The following is a 19686-nucleotide window of genomic DNA, read 5'->3' on the forward strand; positions in this document are numbered from 1 at the left end:
TGACCCCTGTTATTATAGACCCCCTGCAAAGACAAATAATCTTGTTGTTAACGCGTTTTTGGAAATTTGCGATAATATTTTCGAAAGAGGTCAGACAGGTCATATGACTTTACCTACGTATATCTTTGATTTTGGTAACAAATATGCCAGTTCTGTTTAAGCAGTTTTCATTGAAGAAGCAATTTTTACTCGTGTGCGAAAAATGACCGATTATAGACAGGTACGAAAAATGTTTCTTTTGATTGCAATTATGGTAGTTAGACAGTACGCAACCAAAAAAGCTAAAATCAGAATTTGTAAAAACACCTTCTTAGAATAGTTTATTTGTATTTTTCATTAGTTATTTACTCCGTTCACTGAATTATCTCAAAAACAAAACTCGCCCGTCATAATGCTGGTCCGGTGACTTTCCCAAATTTAGATCTTCCGATTTTTTTGGCCCCATTGACGACAAGCATTGTGCAATTTACGCAACAATGTAAAAACACTGAATCAACAACGTAAATGAAGAAATTTTTCTGTTTGTTTAAACTTTAGCCCTCCTCATCCAGATAACAGACCCCCTAGAGCACAAACATCGACATTTGAACTTAGATTAACATGTGGCTATAACATGCAAGAAAAATTCAAGGAGGGAAAATTTAGAACAACTCCTTGAAGGTCACAAACAACATTTTTGCGTGGAAAGTTTCACGCCGTTTTAAAATTGGCGCGTTTGAAACACACCCATTTATATCTAATGACACCTCTAATTAATTTTCTTTATTAAAAATTAATTTTTTAATCCGTGCTGTAATCTTATACAGTCAAAAACAAGTTGTTGTCATCCTGAATTTCATTATCGTTTTGCAATTCGGAAAAACCCCGCAATTATAGATTTAAAAAATCTCGCAACTGATAATTCGAACTCCTGCACCTGTGTCTCACCGTCGTGACAGTAACGACCTTCGGAGGTGTCACGAGAATTTGCATCTAAATTTTCGCAAACTTAAGCATTGTCTTTGTGCAATTACTACTGCGCCTTATTACTGGCGCTTCTGCGATTGTAATTAAGTACAAATTCTTGCGTGTCATTACGTTATCTATTAATGCGATCAACATAACCTCAAACTGTTTGATAATCAAGTTAGATAAGCTCCAAATTCCGAAACTGGTTCCTCTTCGAAAATGACAAAGAATGCAAACGGAGGATTTAAATGAGAATATCAATGTTATTTTCCAGCCGCCGGGGGGTCACATTTTGCCCCCCAAAAGCACACAAACATTTTTACAAGATGTAAGTACAAACATGTGGGTTAGAGATGTGATAAGCTCCCGTAAGTTCATTGGGGGTCTCGGACTGACCTTTCGAATGAGTATAAATGTTGTCATTGAGCGATAATATTCAGTCTTCACTGTGCTGTTGTGTTATGTAAACGCGTTTCTTGCTGCTTGTGCTCGGAGCAAACACTACAAAAACAGTTTTTTGTGGTCTGTTTGGAACTTTCATTGAAGTGTTATCTAAAAGAGTTATAAATGCAGTTGACAAGTCTTTTTGCGAAAATGACCATTGCCGATAAATTCCGCGTTAATCCCATTTATTATTCCGATTACTCTGATACGACTTTGGAGTTGTGAGGACCTGAAAGTCCTTGTTCCCAAGAGTATTGTTTCTTGAATTTAAATATCGAGAAATCAACTTTGAAGACTAATTATCAGTACTTTATTATCCAAAAATGGATATCGTTAGCAGTGTAAGTAAATATTTATCTGTGAACTTAATAGTTCGAGTTTTGGAGGTGATTATGGGACTAATAATAGATTTCTTTTACAGTATCCTTTGGTAAAAGCCTTCCTGGCTGGATCCTTCTCCGGGACCTTCTCCACTGTCTTGTTTCAACCCCTGGACTTGGTCAAAACCCGGCTGCAAAATCCCACCCCCGGCGCTCTCTTAGAGTAAGTAATACATCTTCTGCAATTTGCAACAAATATTAATTCTTTTTTTTCTTCAGGGGCAATGGGGGCACGCGCATGGTCACGGTCTTCACCAGCATCCTCCAACAGGAGCACCTCCGGGGCCTCTGGCGGGGCATGACACCGGTACATATACATACTTTCCTCCTTATCTTTGTGATAACGTTTTTTCTTCCAGTCTATAACCCGTTGCGTCCCCGGCGTTGGCCTTTACTTCTGCTCCCTCGATTATCTAAAGACGCAGTTTTTCTCCGAAACCACACCATCTCCCCTCGAGTCAGTCGCTCTCGGCGTGATTTCCAGATGCATGAGCGGGGTCGCCTTAATCCCCATCACCGTCGTGAAGACACGCTTTGAAAGTGGCGTGTATGGCTACAACGGCGTCTTCTCCGCCCTCAGAGAGATCTACAGAACTGAGGGTTTCCGTGGGATGACGTGTGGTCTCGTCCCGACGCTTTTCCGCGACGCCCCGTTTTCCGGGCTTTATTTGATGTTTTACACTCAAACGAAGCTTATGGTTCCTAGAGAAGTCTTCGAGTCTTCGTTTGCTTCACCGGTGCACTTTTCTTGTGGCATCACGGCGGGGATTCTAGCGTCGGTGGTGACGCAACCTGCTGATGTTTTGAAGACGAAGATGCAGTTGTATCCCAATAAGTTCAATGGGTTATGGTCGGTTGCTGTTTACGTACATGGGAAGTATGGAGTTCGAGGGTATTTCAAGGGGATGGTTCCAAGGATGTTGAGGAGGACGCTGATGGCTGCCATGGCGTGGACCGTCTATGAGCGGTTGTCGCAATCTATTGGGTTAAAGTAGCGCAGAGTACCTTTAAATTGGGCGTGGTAGCCTAATTTGAAGGTTTTTTTTTTGAAGAGTTTGCACTCGACATTCTGAGGCGTTACAGGGATATGATTATCATACCTTATATTATGTATACTGCACTACTTGTAACTGTTCAGTTGCTACTGTTGTGTCTTTTACTATGGGATAAACGATATTGGATTTTTGGATCACAAAAATTCAGTATTATTTTGTGATTCATTGTTATATCAGATTTGTATAATATTTTATTAAACACTTTTATATTTATTCTGTTGTTTTCTTACAAAATGAAAGCCTCCAACAATGTATTTTCTTTAATAAATTACAAAACGGTTTGGTTATAAAAATGACACTAACAATAGACAGTTGTGAGGGTAAAATCCAATCACAAAACGTCACCCTAAAGACTACAGATACACAAGCGATATAATCTCTCTTTTATATACATTTGTTATTTACATCTCTGTTAATAACTCAACAACTATTTACAGTACATATCACAGAATCGCTAGAAACTGGCCAATTACTTCTTGTTTGGCACTTAAATACGGCTCTTTACCACAGTCGTCCAAAACACTAATTCCAAGGAGCAACACAGTCAAATCTTTGGTATCATATTTGGCCTTTTGTCACGAACGCTCAATGAGATCAAATTTTTGGTAACATTCCTGCATCAAACAAATTTTAACAACACCACCACTCCCAATAGAAAACAGACAATTTTCATCCTCGCAGCGGCACTAACATGGACCGCATTCGCCAGAGTCAAAGAACTCAAACTTAACTCGCTCACAATTCTCGGACTTTGCATGTTAATCAAACTGGCGATCTTCTCTGCCTCGCGTACGCAAGCTTCCAGTTGTAACGCCGACGGGAATCTCTCCGTGGTCTGTACAACGACGAAGATGTCCATCTCTACTGTTAAATACCCGCGAAGAACACACTGAGCGACTTGGATTTGGCGGTCTAAGGCCTTCAACATCGCTCGGAGTGTTAACGAGTCGGTGTCGGAGTTCTTCAGGGCGTAGAGTGCTCGGTGGATTTGGTTCTTCGAGTAGAGAAGACGTAGCGCGCCTCCACACAAAGGACAACAAGCACCGGGTGGTGTAATACCGAGACATTGAGTGTCTGGAAGAGGTGGGCATTTTACGTCGGGACACTGGGGGGTTTTAGAATGACTGATTAGACCGACGACTCTGCAGCGGCCTTTGTAGTCCACGGAGACCATGTCGGCCCAAGCGGCACATTCTGAAGGATAAGTCCGACCGTTGATGCCGCAAACTACTCCTTCGTGGCAGTTGCGCAAGCACGGGCCGTGGTAAGAGAGCCGCGCGTTATGATGGGCCAACATACAAGAGTTTTCGTATTCTGTGTTGTTGATGCTGCAAACGGGGGATTTCGAGAGACTCTGACAGTTCGTCGTACCATTAACTATACAAAAATAAGTGAGTTTGATGCTTCCTGAGTTGAGTTAACTTACTGCATTCGTACTGTTTACACTCCTTGTGTTGCTCCATTAAGAAAAGACAGATTTGGGGGCGAGGAACGCACTTGTGACCAATGGGGCAGTTGTGAGAGCGACAAGGGTCGTCGCAAGGGCTTGGTTCGATCTCGGAGTCTTTCAGACCGGCACACCTATAAAGACAAGAAGTTAACACTAAGAAAAGCGATTGATGAGTTGTCGTACTTTGCTAGACATGCTGAGGGGTAACTATTGCCGTCTTTACCACAAACGGGGACGTGGTGCGGCAAGCAGTTACACGGGAGCGTCGTGTAAGCTGTATTTTCACCAGTCAGAGCACTGCTTTCGCACTGTTTCTTGCTACAAATGACTTCTCCGGCGAAACAACTACACGTGTTACAGTCCATGGTAAATGAGGTTCCATGTAAAGGGTGGTACGCAGTTCCCAACAGACACGGCGTTAAAGAAACGCACAGTAAAGGTTGACACTCTTCGATTTTGCCCATGTTGCACTTACAAATCTTCAGACAACCTTTCGGTTTGTTGTTGTTATGGATAGGAATCCGCACGTAGGTACCATGTGGTACCATATACTCGCTCACTTCGCCCAGTTTACACCCTGGGACACACGTGAAAGGAAGACAGTTCGTACCATGGACGCAGTTCTTGTTCAACAGGCAGATTTCATGGGCTTGACACGGATTTCCTTTACACGGAGAGAACACTTGTTCGTTTATTCTTTGGTAGTTGTGTTCGGACGGATAGAGAAATTTCTGGAGATCGACACAAGACACGTTGGGGTCTTCAGGACTCAATCCGGCACAAATCGTCTCGGCTGAGTGCTCAGGGGAGATCCTTTCCCAATCCACGCATTTGGAGAGAATATCCAAACAGACTCCACGACAGATTTGATTGGCATGTGAGTGCCTTGAGCATGGTTTGATCTGAAGAGTGCACGCGACGGTTTTCCATACATTGGGGGAGCACTGAGAGATGTTCTTCAATGGAAGAGTCAACCCTGGGAGTGTTAATTTGTTTTGGAACTGCCACACCGCGACGTCGTTGCGTGCAGCTTCATCAGCGTCCACGTTACAAGACCTGAAGAGTTCAGTCGGGCGGTTGTTGAAGTTCGTGCAGAAGCTGAGACCATCACATCCGAGCTCACAAGGCTCATCCACTAAAAAAACGAGTTATTAACCGTTGTAAAAGCTGAAGAAAAGTTACCTTCATCGATGCAGCTCCTCAAACTCTCTTCCGAAACATGCGATAAACACTTATTATGGAACTCGTCCCAGGAAGTAGCCCAGAATTTGGTGAAGGTTTTCGTGCAGAGTTTTTGACAGGAGTGGCTGTAAGCTCTTTGGCAGCAATGCCACTTCGCTGAGTCCATCCCAACGCGTTCGATTCTGGACACCTCCACCGACGTGGTTGCAGTCTCCGCCGGTTTGAGGAAACAAGACCAGAAGTACTCTTGCGGAAGCGGGAGTCCGCACCCACCCATCTGGAGCCCATCGATGGTTTCCTGCAAAGTTATGTTCTTCGTGGTGAGGAGTTTCTTGCACGCTTCCCGACACTTGCTGTGGTTGGACATGTCGCAGCAGTGCATTTCTGTTGAATCAAATTGTTACTCATCACGTTAATTCAAGAAAATGACTTACTTTTGTGTAAATTCTTGGCCGGGGTGACTTTAATGAAGTCTTTGACACACTCCATAACTTTCGGACTGTTCTTCTCGCAAGTTTCTTGCACTTTGAGTCTGAGACTAGAGTTCGGCGTCCATCGACTCCTGAAGATGTCAACACATACTCTCTGGCAGTCTTCGGTTTTGGCGTTGCTGCAACAACTCTCGCCTTGTTTCTGTCGGTCCAAGCAGCTGAAGAAGTCGATTTCGTCGCTCTGGCGACAACCGTGGACCAAATCAGCTGAAGACGTTGCGGTGATGCATGCTTTGCGACAGCTGCTGCTTTGGGGGATGGGACAGCAGAAACGGCCCGACCAGGATTCGCCTCTGGACATATCTAGAAGAGGTTTGCACTTTTACAACACATTGTAATTTGTTCAAGAATGTGAAACTGGCCATTAATGCAGTCTCGTTTCTGCAGAACACGCGTCTGCATCTCCGTATCAATTAACTCCAATCCTACCTCATTAACCAACCGAAGATCCCACTCGCGATGAGGCGAGTTTAATTGTGGGACCTCGACTCTTGAATTATTGCTCCATAACTCTGAGCAGATAAGCGTTGATGCTCATATTTACCCAACATCATTTAATTAATTTTCTGCATACCTCAAACCAAGGAAGATTTTTTTTTGTAATTATAAATGTTGGTACGCTGTTAATAACTCAATCCTTCGACGCGGTTTTAATTAAATGAAAAATAATCTATGACTCGAAGATAACCTCCGACATTTTTATCTTGCCGTTGGCTCTGCAAGCGCAGATGGGGACAAGAAATTCGTGTGCTGCTGCAACCACAAACAATAAATGCGACCAGCTTACAAGGCAATAAAGAAGCGATCGTGAGCTGTTGCAACATGTTCGACGACATCTTTGCAGGATGTTTCAAAATTTTCTGAACATAAGGAGACTCGGAATAGACTTGTAAGAATGTGAAGCATTCTAAAACAAGTGTTGAGCGTTCATTAATCATTGGTGATGGCTCGACGGACTGTCGATGCGGATAAATTACGTATTTGAGTAATTGCACGGTGAAGAGATGGCTCCATTTTCATTCATTCTACTTACGGTGGTTTGAAGTGGGGGCCACACCGTTTTTAACAGCCCCCTGAAGACTTGTCCCCATAAAACAGAGGTGTGATCATTAAACTATACGAGCAATTAATACATTAAACGTGTCTGCTTAATTACCTGTAAAATTATTATGCGCATACATTAAAACGAAGCAGTTGGACATGTCACAGAACTTTTTCTCCATTTTTCTGAGACAACGTATTTGGCGTTTTCGTTTTCTGATGGAGGTAGAAAAATCGAAAAGTTCCAGACCATTGTTAATGAAAGCAGTTTGTTTCGAAAAAGTACCAAATACCATAGAGAAAACCCATTTAAATGCCAATGCTCTCGAAAACCGGTAAATGTGGGAGTCACCACCATTGTTGCATAAATGGCAGCTGATAAAAGACACAAATTTATCGTAACTAAATGATTGTACATTCGAAACTGGAGAATAAATTTCGCGATGATTGATGAGAACTGGCAAAAGCTTGATAAATATGCGAGTTCCGCTTCATGGATTGCGGTAATGTCGAACGATGTGGATGCAATTTATGAAAATTAATTTCGTGTCGACACAATCTGCACTTCGTTTAATGAGTTATTAAGTTTTTATCGGACGAGCAGCGAAAATAAGAAGAGCTCAATTTTGTCAGGATCATCCGGTCTTCAGTTTTCTTTTAATGAATGTAATCACAATTTGTCAGAAATGATTTCTTTTTAAGATTACTGGAAAGGAAGGAAAACTTTCCAATCCCATCCTGCAGATGCTAATTCCGTGCCTTTTCTTCGTGCACAGCGCCCCTAAAGCGCCTTTTTTCTTTCCGCTCCCTGACCATGGTGGTTTATTTACAGATGTGCGATACGAGGCTACTTGAATCTGCAGCGTGCTCAAATGTCCACCGGGTGGATTTATGGGCGAAGCGAGTGGCGCGCCTTCGTGCTGGGTCTTCGATGGTCCTGGGACTTTTAATAAGAACGATAATGATCGAAGGCACGGTCGCCACAAATTCAATAATAAAACCAGACTTATTTGTCCACGTCGATGGGCAGGTTGTACCAACAAAGGTCCCATTCAAAATTATGACATGTCATCGAATATGGTAATCTCATTTTCCTGGGCGAGCGTAATCGTATGCAACGCCAGAATTCCAAATCGAAACGAGTTGCTGCCCACGACGAAGAAATTCAGATTCAACGACGAAATTTTGTGCCAAACGAAGTTTTTCGCCGGATTTAACAGCGCTCGACCGCGCCAAAAGCTATAAATCAAAAAATCGCCTCAAACACACCTAACCTGTCCCGATAAATTAAATTAAACGTGTCTATTAATTTGTTCGAACTGTTGGTTTGGATTATTTACGAGGCGCTGTTGTTTTTTAATTAATTCTTTATTTAAATGAAAATGTAAATGAGTGCGGGGACCGGATGTCGAAGTGAAGGAAAAAGACTCTTACCTTTGAATGTCGCATTGAGGCACTCCCAAAATGTGCTCTGAAACAGATGCAATTTATTAGTTCATTAAAGTGAGATAAAATCGTGGTTTATTTGTGATTTCTCGCTTACCCACGCTGGGACACGACAAAGACATTAAATTCGCGGAGGAGATTTTAATGATTCCGATTTTACAATCGTACAGTAACGTGGAAATTAATTAAGCTGCAGGAATTTCAACCGCGGGTACAAAATTCTACAACAAAGCGATCATTTATCACTTCAATAACTGTTGTCAATTTCACTCTTTACTTTCCAATACTAATGTCTCTTTTGATTCAAATTACCTTTCTTGTGCTGTCATTTGTATTCTCGACATTACTTTGTTCTTTGTGGAGTAATTCTAGGCCAATTTGCCCCATTTAGATTAGCCCCGCCCACCCCTCGGTCAATTTGTCAAGTGCAGGCAAATGCAGTCATTGCTAACTTTTGACGAGCTCACCCCTAATTTGTCGAAACCAGACGCCTGTTCTCTTGTGGTTTTAATTAGTCTACCTCACAAGTGGTTGTCAAAGACACATCCCAGAAGCCCCCAGTAAAACAAGAACCTCCCGCAAGACCCGTTCTTGTTGAAAAAAAAAGACAAAACCTCGTTATCGCGTCGCGAGATGAAGCAATAAAACTCGACAATAATCCCAAAGAATAAATTGAAATATTTTATAGTTTCTTATCTGCGATCTCCAACGCGTGAAATATCGTGGGCTGTAAACGAGGAATTTGGAAAATATTGTCGACGTTAAAAGAGACGACATCCACGAGCAGCTATTTCTAAAAACGTTATCTCCTCGACATCAATCAAACGTTTAGTTGAGTGACAAGAACAAGATGCCTTACCAGCTGAAGCGGACAGAATTTCTGTACTTCTTGGATCGTTTGGTTTCGTAAACGGCCATCGGCGGCGAGTTGCGCTAATGATATCTGAAACAATAAAAAGTAAACAACTTAATTGGGTTTCATTAACGGTTATATTTAGAGAGGTGTTAGATGAGGAACTCTTTAATATCCATATCAATAACTTGTTTACTTTGGATGTTATAATAAGAGCAACAGCCTCGCGGTGTTTATTCAATTTGAGAGCACACTTATTAACGTTAAATTTAGATGGTTATTAGTTCAGTAGTTAACACCTGGATTCGGAGCCATTAGTCCGCTGAAAGAACTCGTTTTGATCGCAGCAACGACTTGTCAATTTCAAAGTTCAATTTCGTTTATTAAAGATCCGTCTATTCTTCTCAACCGATAACACCAGTCACGTTTCTTCCCGAAGAAATGTACGTCAAAGGTCAATCTTATCAGATAATTGTTTTGAATTTTTGCAGCTACCACATGCCACAACCCAATTCATCAAACGTCTTAAATTAATTATGATGTATTACAGTGTACATTAAGAACTCCGTGTCGCCGAATCAATTTGAAAAATATTCTTTCGATTATAAATCGGGATAATTTCGTGCACTGAAAGGAAATGTAACTCATTTATCTTTCAGCAGGCCTGAAATAACCGAACTTTACATCTGCTGCTAACTTCAAGCGATACTGAGAACACTTAACTGTACACTAAACACTCCATACTTTGAAGGAGGGTAAAAATATAGAGAGACCTCTCAAAACCGAAATGAAGAACGTCTTCACGCTGGCAATTGCGCCATGTTTCCCCGTGGGCCGCTAAAATAAAATCTCGAAATCTACATAAACACAGCCGTCATAAATAAGAGTCGCGAGAAGATAGAAATATATGGTATTTCTCACGCTGGGCTCCACATGTGAGCGCAGCATCCAAAAAAAAAACCAACACATACGGATCTTTAACATTGCGAAATGTAGCCTTTTATTGAAACGGATTGGATGAATTACGGGCAGGTTTATGGCCCCCCGACGAATTTATCACCACGAGCTCTGAGCTCATAAAAGTCACTTTTTTGACACCGTGCTTGACAATGGTGCTGGTGCAATTCCGATGGGAATGCGCCCCACGCACTAGCTGCGATAAATAAAATTGATATGTTTATGTAAAGAAGTGGACACTAAGACGTGTTCGGATAATTAATTGAATTATTCAATAGCAGGTAGGGCCTCCGACGACTATCTTCACAAAACAAAAGGAAAGTCGAGGAACAAGATGAAGGTCGGTAAACACCATGACAGATGGGAGTAAGTTCGATGTGTTGCTTCTCGTTGGGGTGTCGTACCTGCTGGGACCTGCAGACATTTATCTGTGTCTTTTATCGGAACGACGATTTTAATCATATTGGGCATTGGCCTTGGGGCTTCACGCAAGGACAAGAAGAAACCCTCAGTTGGTTCTAAAGCCCACGACGGCGGCAATAAAACCCGAAAAAAGTAATTTTATTACAAAATTAGCACAATCAGCCGTCATTAGCGTAAATAATGATGACAATACTGTGGTATTTAACTCGTTGACCTCACATTTCTCACGCCATCGTTTGTCGAATTTCATATTTGAATCACAAAATTTGAAATTTTCCCACCGAAAAATTCTAATGAAGCGTCCATGCGAATCCACGCACCTCAGGGATCTCTTCTGCTTGTGCCCGTAATTGACTTTTTACTCGTAAAAGGTGCGAGTTTAATTTTCCGCTATGCAACTGCGCGCTTATGCACGCAACAATAAATAAACGTTGCATTTATGGACTACGAGGTTAACAAGTGTTAAAGTATTAAAAATTTCGCATGATCTTAACGGTCTTTGTTTATTTTACAGCCGTAAACGTCTGAAATTTTATTTCAAGACGGGCGTTATTTACGGGCGACGTTTACGCCGCTGTGAAACGAAATGGGAATAAAACCAGCTTCCAGCGTCAAGAATGGGCACTTTTAGAAGTTTCTGCACTGCAAGGGAGGAAGTTCATGAGTGTTTTATTCCTCGTTTGCATAAAAGCATTTTTCATTAGAGCGTCATGTAACAACCCCATTAATGTCGACATGTTTGCTTCGGGTTAATGAGTGTTTACTAATAATTGCTACAGTCTAAACAGAATTAACGGATTTCAACGCGGAGATACACGTTTTCTTAGTGAAAGCTTTATATTGTTTCGATAGAGTGGAAAAGGCATTATTCACTCGCTAGTTGGGTGTCAGGAAGACAAGTGAGGCTGTGAGCATCTGGTGAAAGAAAGGCAGAGTTACAACTTCAGAGGAAGAGCTCGTTTAAAGAAGACTTAAATTGCGTGCTTACCTATTGACATTTTCTAATGAACGAAAAAGTAAGGCGCAGGGGTCACGTTGGAGCCACTTGTTCAATTCTAGCAAAATGACACAAAAAATTGCAAGAACTAATTGATCTGCATGATCTCCGTAATCATAAAAATAAAAAAAACGCATAGGAGCTTAAAATTAAGATAAAAGAAGAACTAGTTTTTTGTAAAATGAAGATCAAAGCCACTGGAGCGAGACGTTGCTCGCACTTATGGAAGATGGTGGGAAAATCATCTTACTCAAAATTTTATGGAGAAAAATCTCTTGATATTTTTTGATTTGACTGACAGTTCGGAAGAAAAATGCTATATAAACTATCGGGTGAAGCGCCCACTATTGAGAAGAAAATTTTTCCGTGCTTCTTCTAGATGGGTAAACGAACATATTCCTAGGACTTTTTATTTTAAACTGTTTCTTTTATTCCTTAATGTTTTATCAAAACTGCATGGACCATAAAAACAAAAGTAGAATAGAAACTTTGAAATTAAAACAAACGAAATGATCACATTAAAACTACTTTTCCAATTCCATCAAATTCAGATATAAATGCTAAGAATTCAGAAGAGAAATAAAGAATTAAAATTAAGAAAATAAATAAAAAAATAACGAAAAATTAAGAAAAGATGAATGGCAGTCCATTTAGATGCGGAGTATTTGTTAGAGCTCTTGAAATTTAGAGAAAAAAGAAAAAAATATGTGCAGATTAGAGAAACAGTAGAGTGAGAGACAAATAAAGAAAACGGAAAAACAAATCAATTGTAAAAATGAAGAACTAGACGCGAAAAACGCAATGAAGCAACAAATAGAGAATAAATCTGAAACAGTGCGCTAAAAAGTACTGAAAACTTTTACGAAATTGCAGAAATTATTAGAGAATCCAAGAGAATCCTAGAATAACGTAAAAAATCCTGAAAAATCTCAGGAACTCTAGAAAAATCTCATCGAACTCTGAAGAATCCCAGATTATGTCTTACAATTAGAATCAAACCGTATTCTTAAATTGAACTGTATAAACCTTCTGGAAGATCCTTAAAAATTCTACAGAATCTCAGAGGACACCAGAAAACCCTGAAGTGTATTGGAGTACCCTGAAGAACTCGAAGCATTCTGAAGAATCTAGAGGGTGTTAGAAAATCCTTCAGAAGCCTGAATAATTCTTGTTAAATCCTAAAGAATATTAGAAAACCTTAGGCATTTTTTTAGAAAATAAAAAATCTCGGAGAATTCAAAACTATATTAAAAAATTCTTTGTTACTTGATTGGAAACTACCAAATTTTAAAAATTCAAGGATTTTTGGTGAAATCATTTTTTTTATCTTGAAGATGTCAACAAGCGTTTACAAAAAACAAAAAAATACGAAATAAGACGACAGGAATTTTTTATAAACGAAAGAAAGAGCCGCGGCTCTACGATATTGAAAATCGATGGTAGTAGCGTCTTTCCATGTGCGTTTCTCCTCGCCCAACCGCAACACTTCCAATCTTGTCATTAATTAACAATGTCTTTATATTCCTCCTTCCTTGCATGTAAGCCAGTTAATTCCCAGAAAGCACCCGCTCATATATTATTCGAAATAGGTATTTATTCAACCGGCATTGAAGTTATAGCATTCTCACAACCGCGACATGTTCTTCATATTGATAGTCGCATAATGGCCGCATTTATCCATTAATATTAATGAGGCAAGCGCAAGACACTGTCCATAAAACAGTTTTATAGTTTCAAAGAGAACAATACAAATGAGAATTGGATTAAAGCTAGAATATTCGTGTCTTATTACTAACACGTGAGCTTCGTTCTTCCACTTTCGCGACAGCTGCAGTGCCGATAAATTCGATGATGGAATTAAAAAGATCTAGAAAATCGCCCTTTGTACACGTTTCCGTCTTGAGTGACAGATTTAACCGTGTCTAAAGACCCCATGCCGGTCTTATTTATGCTACCAGAAAGAACCCAGTAATCCTACACTAAACACTCGACAATCGTTCTATTGTCGAGCGTGAAATGCTGCCATTCATCACATTTTTTCTTTGTGAAATCGGGAAAATAGACCATCAAGGGTGTTAATAAAACGATGATTTTCAGGTATTTAGTATTCAACGAGGAGATGCCGAAACCATTTCCTGTACTCTGTCATATTTTCTATTCTGCTCGCTTCGGCTTGGAATTATTCATCAGTTAAATTTAGTGTGCTAGAGCGACATGTCAGCATGAAAACACAATGAGGAATGCCACGATTTTAATTCGGGATTAAAATAATGTCCCAGAAATAGCGGAGGTGATGTCAGTCAAAGTAAACTTTGAAGGCACGTTGCGCAAATATTGTCGCCACGAAAAACTCTGTTTTCCAAAAAGAGCTGAAACCCGAGTCAAATCTGTGGCGCCGTTTGGACTCAGCCCGTAAAGTAACACCATACCAGGTGTAGCCAACATTGGTAGCACTTCGTTAAGTTACACTCGTCCAAGAATGAAAAACGAATAAAAGTGATGATTTAGATTTGGCGACCGGTTGCGACTTGGCAAAATTCCAAAATGTATTTCTGGCTATAAAGTCTTTGGCCTGCACAGTGCGCGTCTCTTGCTCGTACATATTTTTTTTAATAAATAACCGAGATATACGAGCAGCCGTGTCCGTAAAAAAAGACGAAACTGAAAAGCATATTTATCACACCTAAAACAACAAAGCGCCCGCGAGACTAAAATGCTTTGATATATCGTTTATATTTTCGTCATTCTTTGATGTTGTTATTATTTACGAAATAGTTTGGAACGGGATATTAAACAATACGCTAGTAAACCTAGTTTCGGTGATTAATCGGTGTAACTTTTCGGTCCTTCGAGCCGTATGCACTACTCATGGTGCATTTCTGCAAATTGCAATCTGTTATTCCGTCAACATCTATCGCCGGAACCCTTGCCAGGCAAGTCAGCGCCACACATCCGGTCACGTTATTCAAACGTTTAGCACAACTACGTTGTGGGTGGTAATTGTTTAATAATTTACGGCCATAATAAGTGCTCATAACGATCTGCCTGATATTTGCAATTTTAATATTTAATTATGCTTAGGAGGGAAGGCATTGTCTCCATCGGACTTAATGGGATCTTTATTACCGGCTGTGTTCGATCGGACGTTGTCGACAATGCCTCATTACGAATTCCACGATTTTCGGTGGATATTGTCATCGCAAGACGGTCTCGAATGCGTTATTGTCTATTACGCTTAACAGGGTCTTTGACCCACTAACGAGCCATTAGCGCAATTATTCAGAGACAGTCTTCATGAACATTCAGGAGCTGCTACAATGTAGTACCACTTTTCTCCGATTTCATTAACCTGTGCTCCTTCCGCCGAAGCCTTCTGAACACGAGCTTTCGGCTCCTTTGATCTTCAAAGCGTCGAAGCGTCGGAACTTTATCGGATGTTTCCACAGAAATGTGGAAAGTCGTTTCAAACCCTAAGCTAATAAATCCACGTTAGGCGCGTGTTTGTTTTAACTGTATAATTTGTAGAGTCGCCGGTTATTTCGGGAGCTTTTTTATCAACTCGATTCTATTTATTTTCTCTTTTCACCAATCATAATCGGGAGAACATGTGTTGGGTATGTAATGTGATACCACATTAATCAGAAAAAACTGGGAAATAGAAGAAAAGCGGCGGCCCTGACATGTGGCAACTTTTGATACTGAGACGCTTGTTTGAACAGAATCGTAAATTTTCACTGCTTCTGGATATGCCTCGACGATATTTCAATGGGCCTGCGGCTCTTTGAAGAGATTTCGGCACGAAAATAAATCAAAGGACTCAAAAAAAATAAACAAGTTGGAGGAAATAGGCGCAGTGGTCACATTGAAGCCACTTTTTAGCAGCTCAAAATTCAAATAGATTTTCAGAAAATTATTTAACGCAGTTATTTCAAAAAGTTGAACTAAAAGAAAATTGGCGTAATTTCATTAACTCCCCAGCAAGTGCCGTTTATCCATAGATAAACCAACGCACTGATAACTGTTAACAGCCATCTGCTTATAAAATAAACCCGACTTCCGCCTTGTTTCGCTAACATCTTTATTTACTGGTCAAACAAATGTTTGTTCGTGCATTTAGAACAACTAAACTGTTTTCTCTTGTTTCTATATCCAACAATTCGAAGTTATCAGTGATAACCTCTTATCGGTCCACGGAGAAGTCATGTAAATTAAATTGGTAACAAACAGATTGTCTAGACCTAATAAAAGTCGTTTCATATTTAAACATTTATTATAACAGTAAATATTTTATTGCTGCTGATTTACAACCGCAGAGCTCTCTCAAGAGGCCGTTTCTTACATCACGGTCTGACCATTCAATTAGAGCAATTATCAGTAATTGTTATTTATAGTGGGGGTGCCTCAACGAGACCAGAAAATAAATTATTTTAATTTATGAAATATTTCCCCCGGTATTTCTTGATAAAGTCATTTGTTGTTAAACCAGTTTCGCGTTATAAAATACTGTTTTAATTGTGTGCATTCTTTGTCGCTTTGACTGGAAGTTAATTAATTTAATGCCAACACCGTCTCATGATACGTGAATGTGGTTGCTGGTTTTTATCGTGGTCGAGTTAAAATCCTATAAAAGCGGATATAAAGCGAGATTTTGCGTTAGACTTAAAATTCGGCTGGAATGTGAAACCATTAACACATTTAAATAAAGAAGACGTTGGTACCTCCTTTAAATAAATAAAAAACGAACGGTGGAAACTGAACAAACAAATAAAAGTAAATAAGAAAATCTCACAGTGGGCTGAGTGGATTAAGAAGTTCTACATAAATGAATAAACTAAGTTAGAGTTATCTTCCACAGGATAGTTATTTGATATTACACATATTTACTGGATAATTCGACGAAACTGTGATTATTCCTTGGCAATGTGCCATCACACAACAACGTCTTTATGTAAATTGAGACATCCAACTAATCAGTTCAGCTGTTGGATATTTTTAATTTTTTATTCAACAAATCTCCATAGATTGTCATCGGATTTTGACTGGTTACAACTTGGACGTCTTCTAAATTCGATTTTTTTTCTTCCAATTTCAATGAATCTTTGGTATCTTCAAGAACGCAATGCTCTATAAAATTTGGATAATTTTAGCCAGAATGCTTCAGTTTGTAATGTACTGAGTGTTAAAATTTCGCATTTTCGCATGCGTAGATTAAAAAAATCATTTCTAGAAATTTTTGCAAGTCAATTCGACGAATTATATCGGTGGAATGTAGCTAACTAAGCATGTTTTTAAAAGAAAAATACTTTATTTACATTACTTGACACTACGTACATACTTCAAAATGGCGGCCAAGTAATAAATTTTACGTTTTCTAAAAATATAGGTTTACGGCTCAAAATTTTGAAAATTGGATCAAATTAAATGTAGTTTTTATGTACATCATTTAATCATACAGTATACACAAAAAAAAAACAAAAAAACGTTTATTTATACTTTTAAAGCAAAGTATCGTTTATACAAATTGATGCACTTAGTCGTTTATGCGTTGTGCCTAAAAACTTACTTTAACAAGAGTGTTATAAATTTAATTGCATCAAAAATGTACTCAAATAGTAGTAAAATAAGTCTTCTTGTCCGTTCTATGTAGTTTTCGATAACTTAAAGTTGAATAGAAGTATATGCTTAAAAATAAAAGTAGTGAATAAATGGTCGCAGAAACGTCAGAGTGGAAAAAAAATTGTGCCGACTAAACCAGAAGTTTGTCCACAATGTCTTTTTTAAAGACAAAAGTGCACTTATTAAGTTTCAGTCTGACACTAATTTTTAAGAAATAAAAATGGTCGCACTTATAGAAAAATTAAAGTTTGTTATTTGGTTGCTATTTTGAAATATGCAGTATCAATGCGGGATTTTTATCTTATTATTCCGCCAATACGTTTTCCATAATTGTCTTGTAATAATTTTTAAAATTTATTTTTCTAGTTTATGTATACAAGAAATGAGAAACTTCAACACTCTGTATCTCAATTTTGCGTCCAAATAAAATTAGTTCGAATGTTAAAATGTTCAAACTAGTAAGTTATTAGTTTCGGTGAATTGTCAACAGCAATAACAAGCTCTCCCCTCGTAGCATAGCAATTTTAATTCGCACCAAACCGTCCCAGGAGGCAAAACTTGCATCCGATAAAACCAAAACCCGTCCCATTCAATTTACATAGTCCATTTACAAATGAAAATAAAATTTCACTCACCTTCTCGCACACACTTCGACAAGAGCCAGTCGTATGCGAACAGCACATTAAATCTGCAACAGGAAAAATTGTCACATCAGGAATGCGAAATTGAGTTGTTTGTGACAGGATAAATCAGTCTGGAGACGAGGGAAAAAACCAAACAACAAATTAAATTGCGTCTATAAATTGCCAATGCGCGATGGCATATTAATAATTTGCATATTGCGATCAGAAAAGGTTAACTAACGAGTTGGCAAGCCGGAGGCTTATTTATGCCCATAATGGCCTGTCAATCATGGATTCGCTTGTTTTCTTCGCTAAATTGACCACTCCGAATAAGTTATCTTTGGGAACGTGACGGGATGAAGGATTGATCTGAAAGTGAAACTATAAAATAGAGTGATCGGAGTGAGACATTTATTGACATTCCGAAGCGAAAGGTTTCGATTTATTGTCATAAATTATCGAAGACGAAACCAACAGTTTTAGCAAACCACTACAATGAGGCTATTTCTAGTTCTTTGATCACGTGCTCACCACACATCAAAGCTTTACGACGAGATCAATCAACACAGTTATTAGCATTGCAGTTCTAAGTTATTCCGAGAATATTTTTATGGAGCATAAACGATTAAACTTTCATTATCAATAACAATTTTTGAAGCTGCTGCGTAAACCTCACACTAATTATTTAATTAAATGAAAAACTGACTCATCCCGCCTTCATAAAATTGTTGCAAAAAGAAATTGAACTTGGTGTGTCCAAAACTTTGCAACAAATAATAAATCAGCTCGGACTCGAAGCAGCTGCAAGTGTTATCAGATCTCCACCGAAATTTCAAGATAAAAAAACGTCAAATTCTTCACGGGCCTTTAGTTTCCTGCTACCGTAATAAATGTTTTTTTTTTCGTTCGAAAAAAGGTTCTGTCGTAAACTTCAGCTGGCCGTTTAAACAAAAATCCTCATTGATCTCCGAACGATTAAAATCCGACCAAAACACTCATGACTCACTGTACGAACTAGTAAAGTCGCTCATAAATCTCCAAACGGGTCATAAATTTGAGAGGTTTTCTTCCACAAAGACACTTTTCACGGTGAAAAATCGATTATTAGCTCCGTTCTAAAATAATTGAATAATTTAGAGCACGAGCCTTAATTATTAATTAATAGTTGATGACCGGCGCCGAGACGGTTTCGTGCTCACCTTGCGCAGATCCGTGGAAAACCAAAATCAAAACGACAATGCAAAAAACAGCACTTTTAAAAGTCTGAACTGACATGATGAACGTGCACGTGAACGCGCCTTTTGGAAACGAACCATCACACACTCATATCGACGACTGTTGAGCGACTGAATTTCTAAAAGTAAACAAGAAGAGACACAGTCGGTGGTGGGACTGGTATTCAAATGCAATGGTCGAGCGGGGACAATTCTGGTTCGAAACCACCCACAAGTGCGAATAACTGCCATGTTAATAAATTATGATTTTTAGTGGCGGTTTATGCGAGGTGTCATGTAACGAGGATAAAATAATAGGAAGAGGAGAGGTTTTCAAATGAAAGTGGGATTTATTCGTTGCATTAATCCAAAAATTGAGGTTGATGGGATGTTTGCAATTACTGTACTGGCGGTCATGTGGGTCGCTTTTGACGTAAAAATAAACTGAATGTGAGGAGAATTTGGTAATCAAATTCAGAAAAAATGCGAAACCAAAGAATATTTCTTGTAATAAAAACTCCTTCAAACATAATATAAATATTTCATTTCGATGGTACATGTTTAGG

The 19686-nt window shown here is 39.2% G+C and overlaps 2 protein-coding genes across 4 annotated transcripts; one reads left to right on the forward strand and one right to left on the reverse strand.

Moving 5' to 3' along the window:
- The first annotated feature begins 136 nt into the window (after positions 1 to 136).
- Positions 137 to 3040, forward strand: LOC148171444 (mitochondrial glycine transporter A-like). 3 transcript variants are annotated; one of them, XM_088040838.1, is made up of 4 exons: positions 137 to 220; positions 1814 to 1935; positions 1992 to 2079; positions 2132 to 3040. In XM_088040838.1, the coding sequence occupies exons 1-4, from the start codon at positions 203 to 205 to the stop codon at positions 2765 to 2767; spliced, it is 864 nt and encodes a 287-aa protein (XP_087896964.1). In that variant the 5' UTR covers positions 137 to 202; the 3' UTR covers positions 2768 to 3040. The 3 variants fall into 3 exon arrangements, with proteins under 3 accessions (XP_087896964.1, XP_087896962.1, XP_087896963.1); XM_088040836.1 differs by lacking the exon at positions 137 to 220 and adding an exon at positions 921 to 1276; XM_088040837.1 differs by lacking the exon at positions 137 to 220 and adding an exon at positions 1370 to 1733.
- Positions 3041 to 3072: 32 nt separating this feature from the next.
- Reck (Reversion-inducing-cysteine-rich protein with kazal motifs) lies at positions 3073 to 19262 on the reverse strand. Its single transcript, XM_088040835.1, has 9 exons — positions 19106 to 19262; positions 17919 to 17971; positions 9297 to 9380; positions 8426 to 8462; positions 5894 to 6253; positions 5460 to 5843; positions 4461 to 5412; positions 4254 to 4408; positions 3073 to 4204 (listed from the first exon to the last, which is right to left on the reverse strand). Exons 1-9 carry the CDS (start codon positions 19179 to 19181, stop codon positions 3447 to 3449), a joined length of 2859 nt encoding a protein of 952 aa, XP_087896961.1. The 5' UTR covers positions 19182 to 19262; the 3' UTR covers positions 3073 to 3446.
- Between the last annotated feature and the right edge of the window lie 424 nt (positions 19263 to 19686).

The sequence above is a fragment of the Gnatocerus cornutus genome, chromosome 7 (genome assembly GCF_029298725.1).
Source record: "Gnatocerus cornutus isolate USDA-ARS CGAHR chromosome 7, icGnaCorn1.1, whole genome shotgun sequence".
NCBI lineage: Eukaryota > Metazoa > Arthropoda > Insecta > Coleoptera > Tenebrionidae > Gnatocerus > Gnatocerus cornutus.

What these genes read in the sequence shown, in the direction of transcription:
- Reck (XM_088040835.1), bottom strand. Translation starts at nt 19,181, where the DNA reads ATGTCAGTTCAGACTTTTAAAAGTGCTGTTTTTTGCATTGTCGTTTTG. An exon ending in CCTCAATGCGACATTCAAAG is followed by an intron (nt 6,254 to 8,425) that starts GTAAGAGTCTTT and finishes AACCTCTTCTAG; the next exon opens with ATATGTCCAGAGGCGAATCC. An exon ending in CCCTCAGCATGTCTAGCAAA is followed by an intron (nt 4,409 to 4,460) that starts GTACGACAACTC and finishes TTGTCTTTATAG; the next exon opens with GTGTGCCGGTCTGAAAGACT.
- LOC148171444 (XM_088040836.1), top strand. Translation starts at nt 1,178, where the DNA reads ATGCAAACGGAGGATTTAAATGAGAATATCAATGTTATTTTCCAGCCG. An exon ending in CACAAACATTTTTACAAGAT is followed by an intron (nt 1,277 to 1,813) that starts GTAAGTACAAAC and finishes TTTCTTTTACAG; the next exon opens with TATCCTTTGGTAAAAGCCTT. An exon ending in TCTGGCGGGGCATGACACCG is followed by an intron (nt 2,080 to 2,131) that starts GTACATATACAT and finishes TTTTTCTTCCAG; the next exon opens with TCTATAACCCGTTGCGTCCC.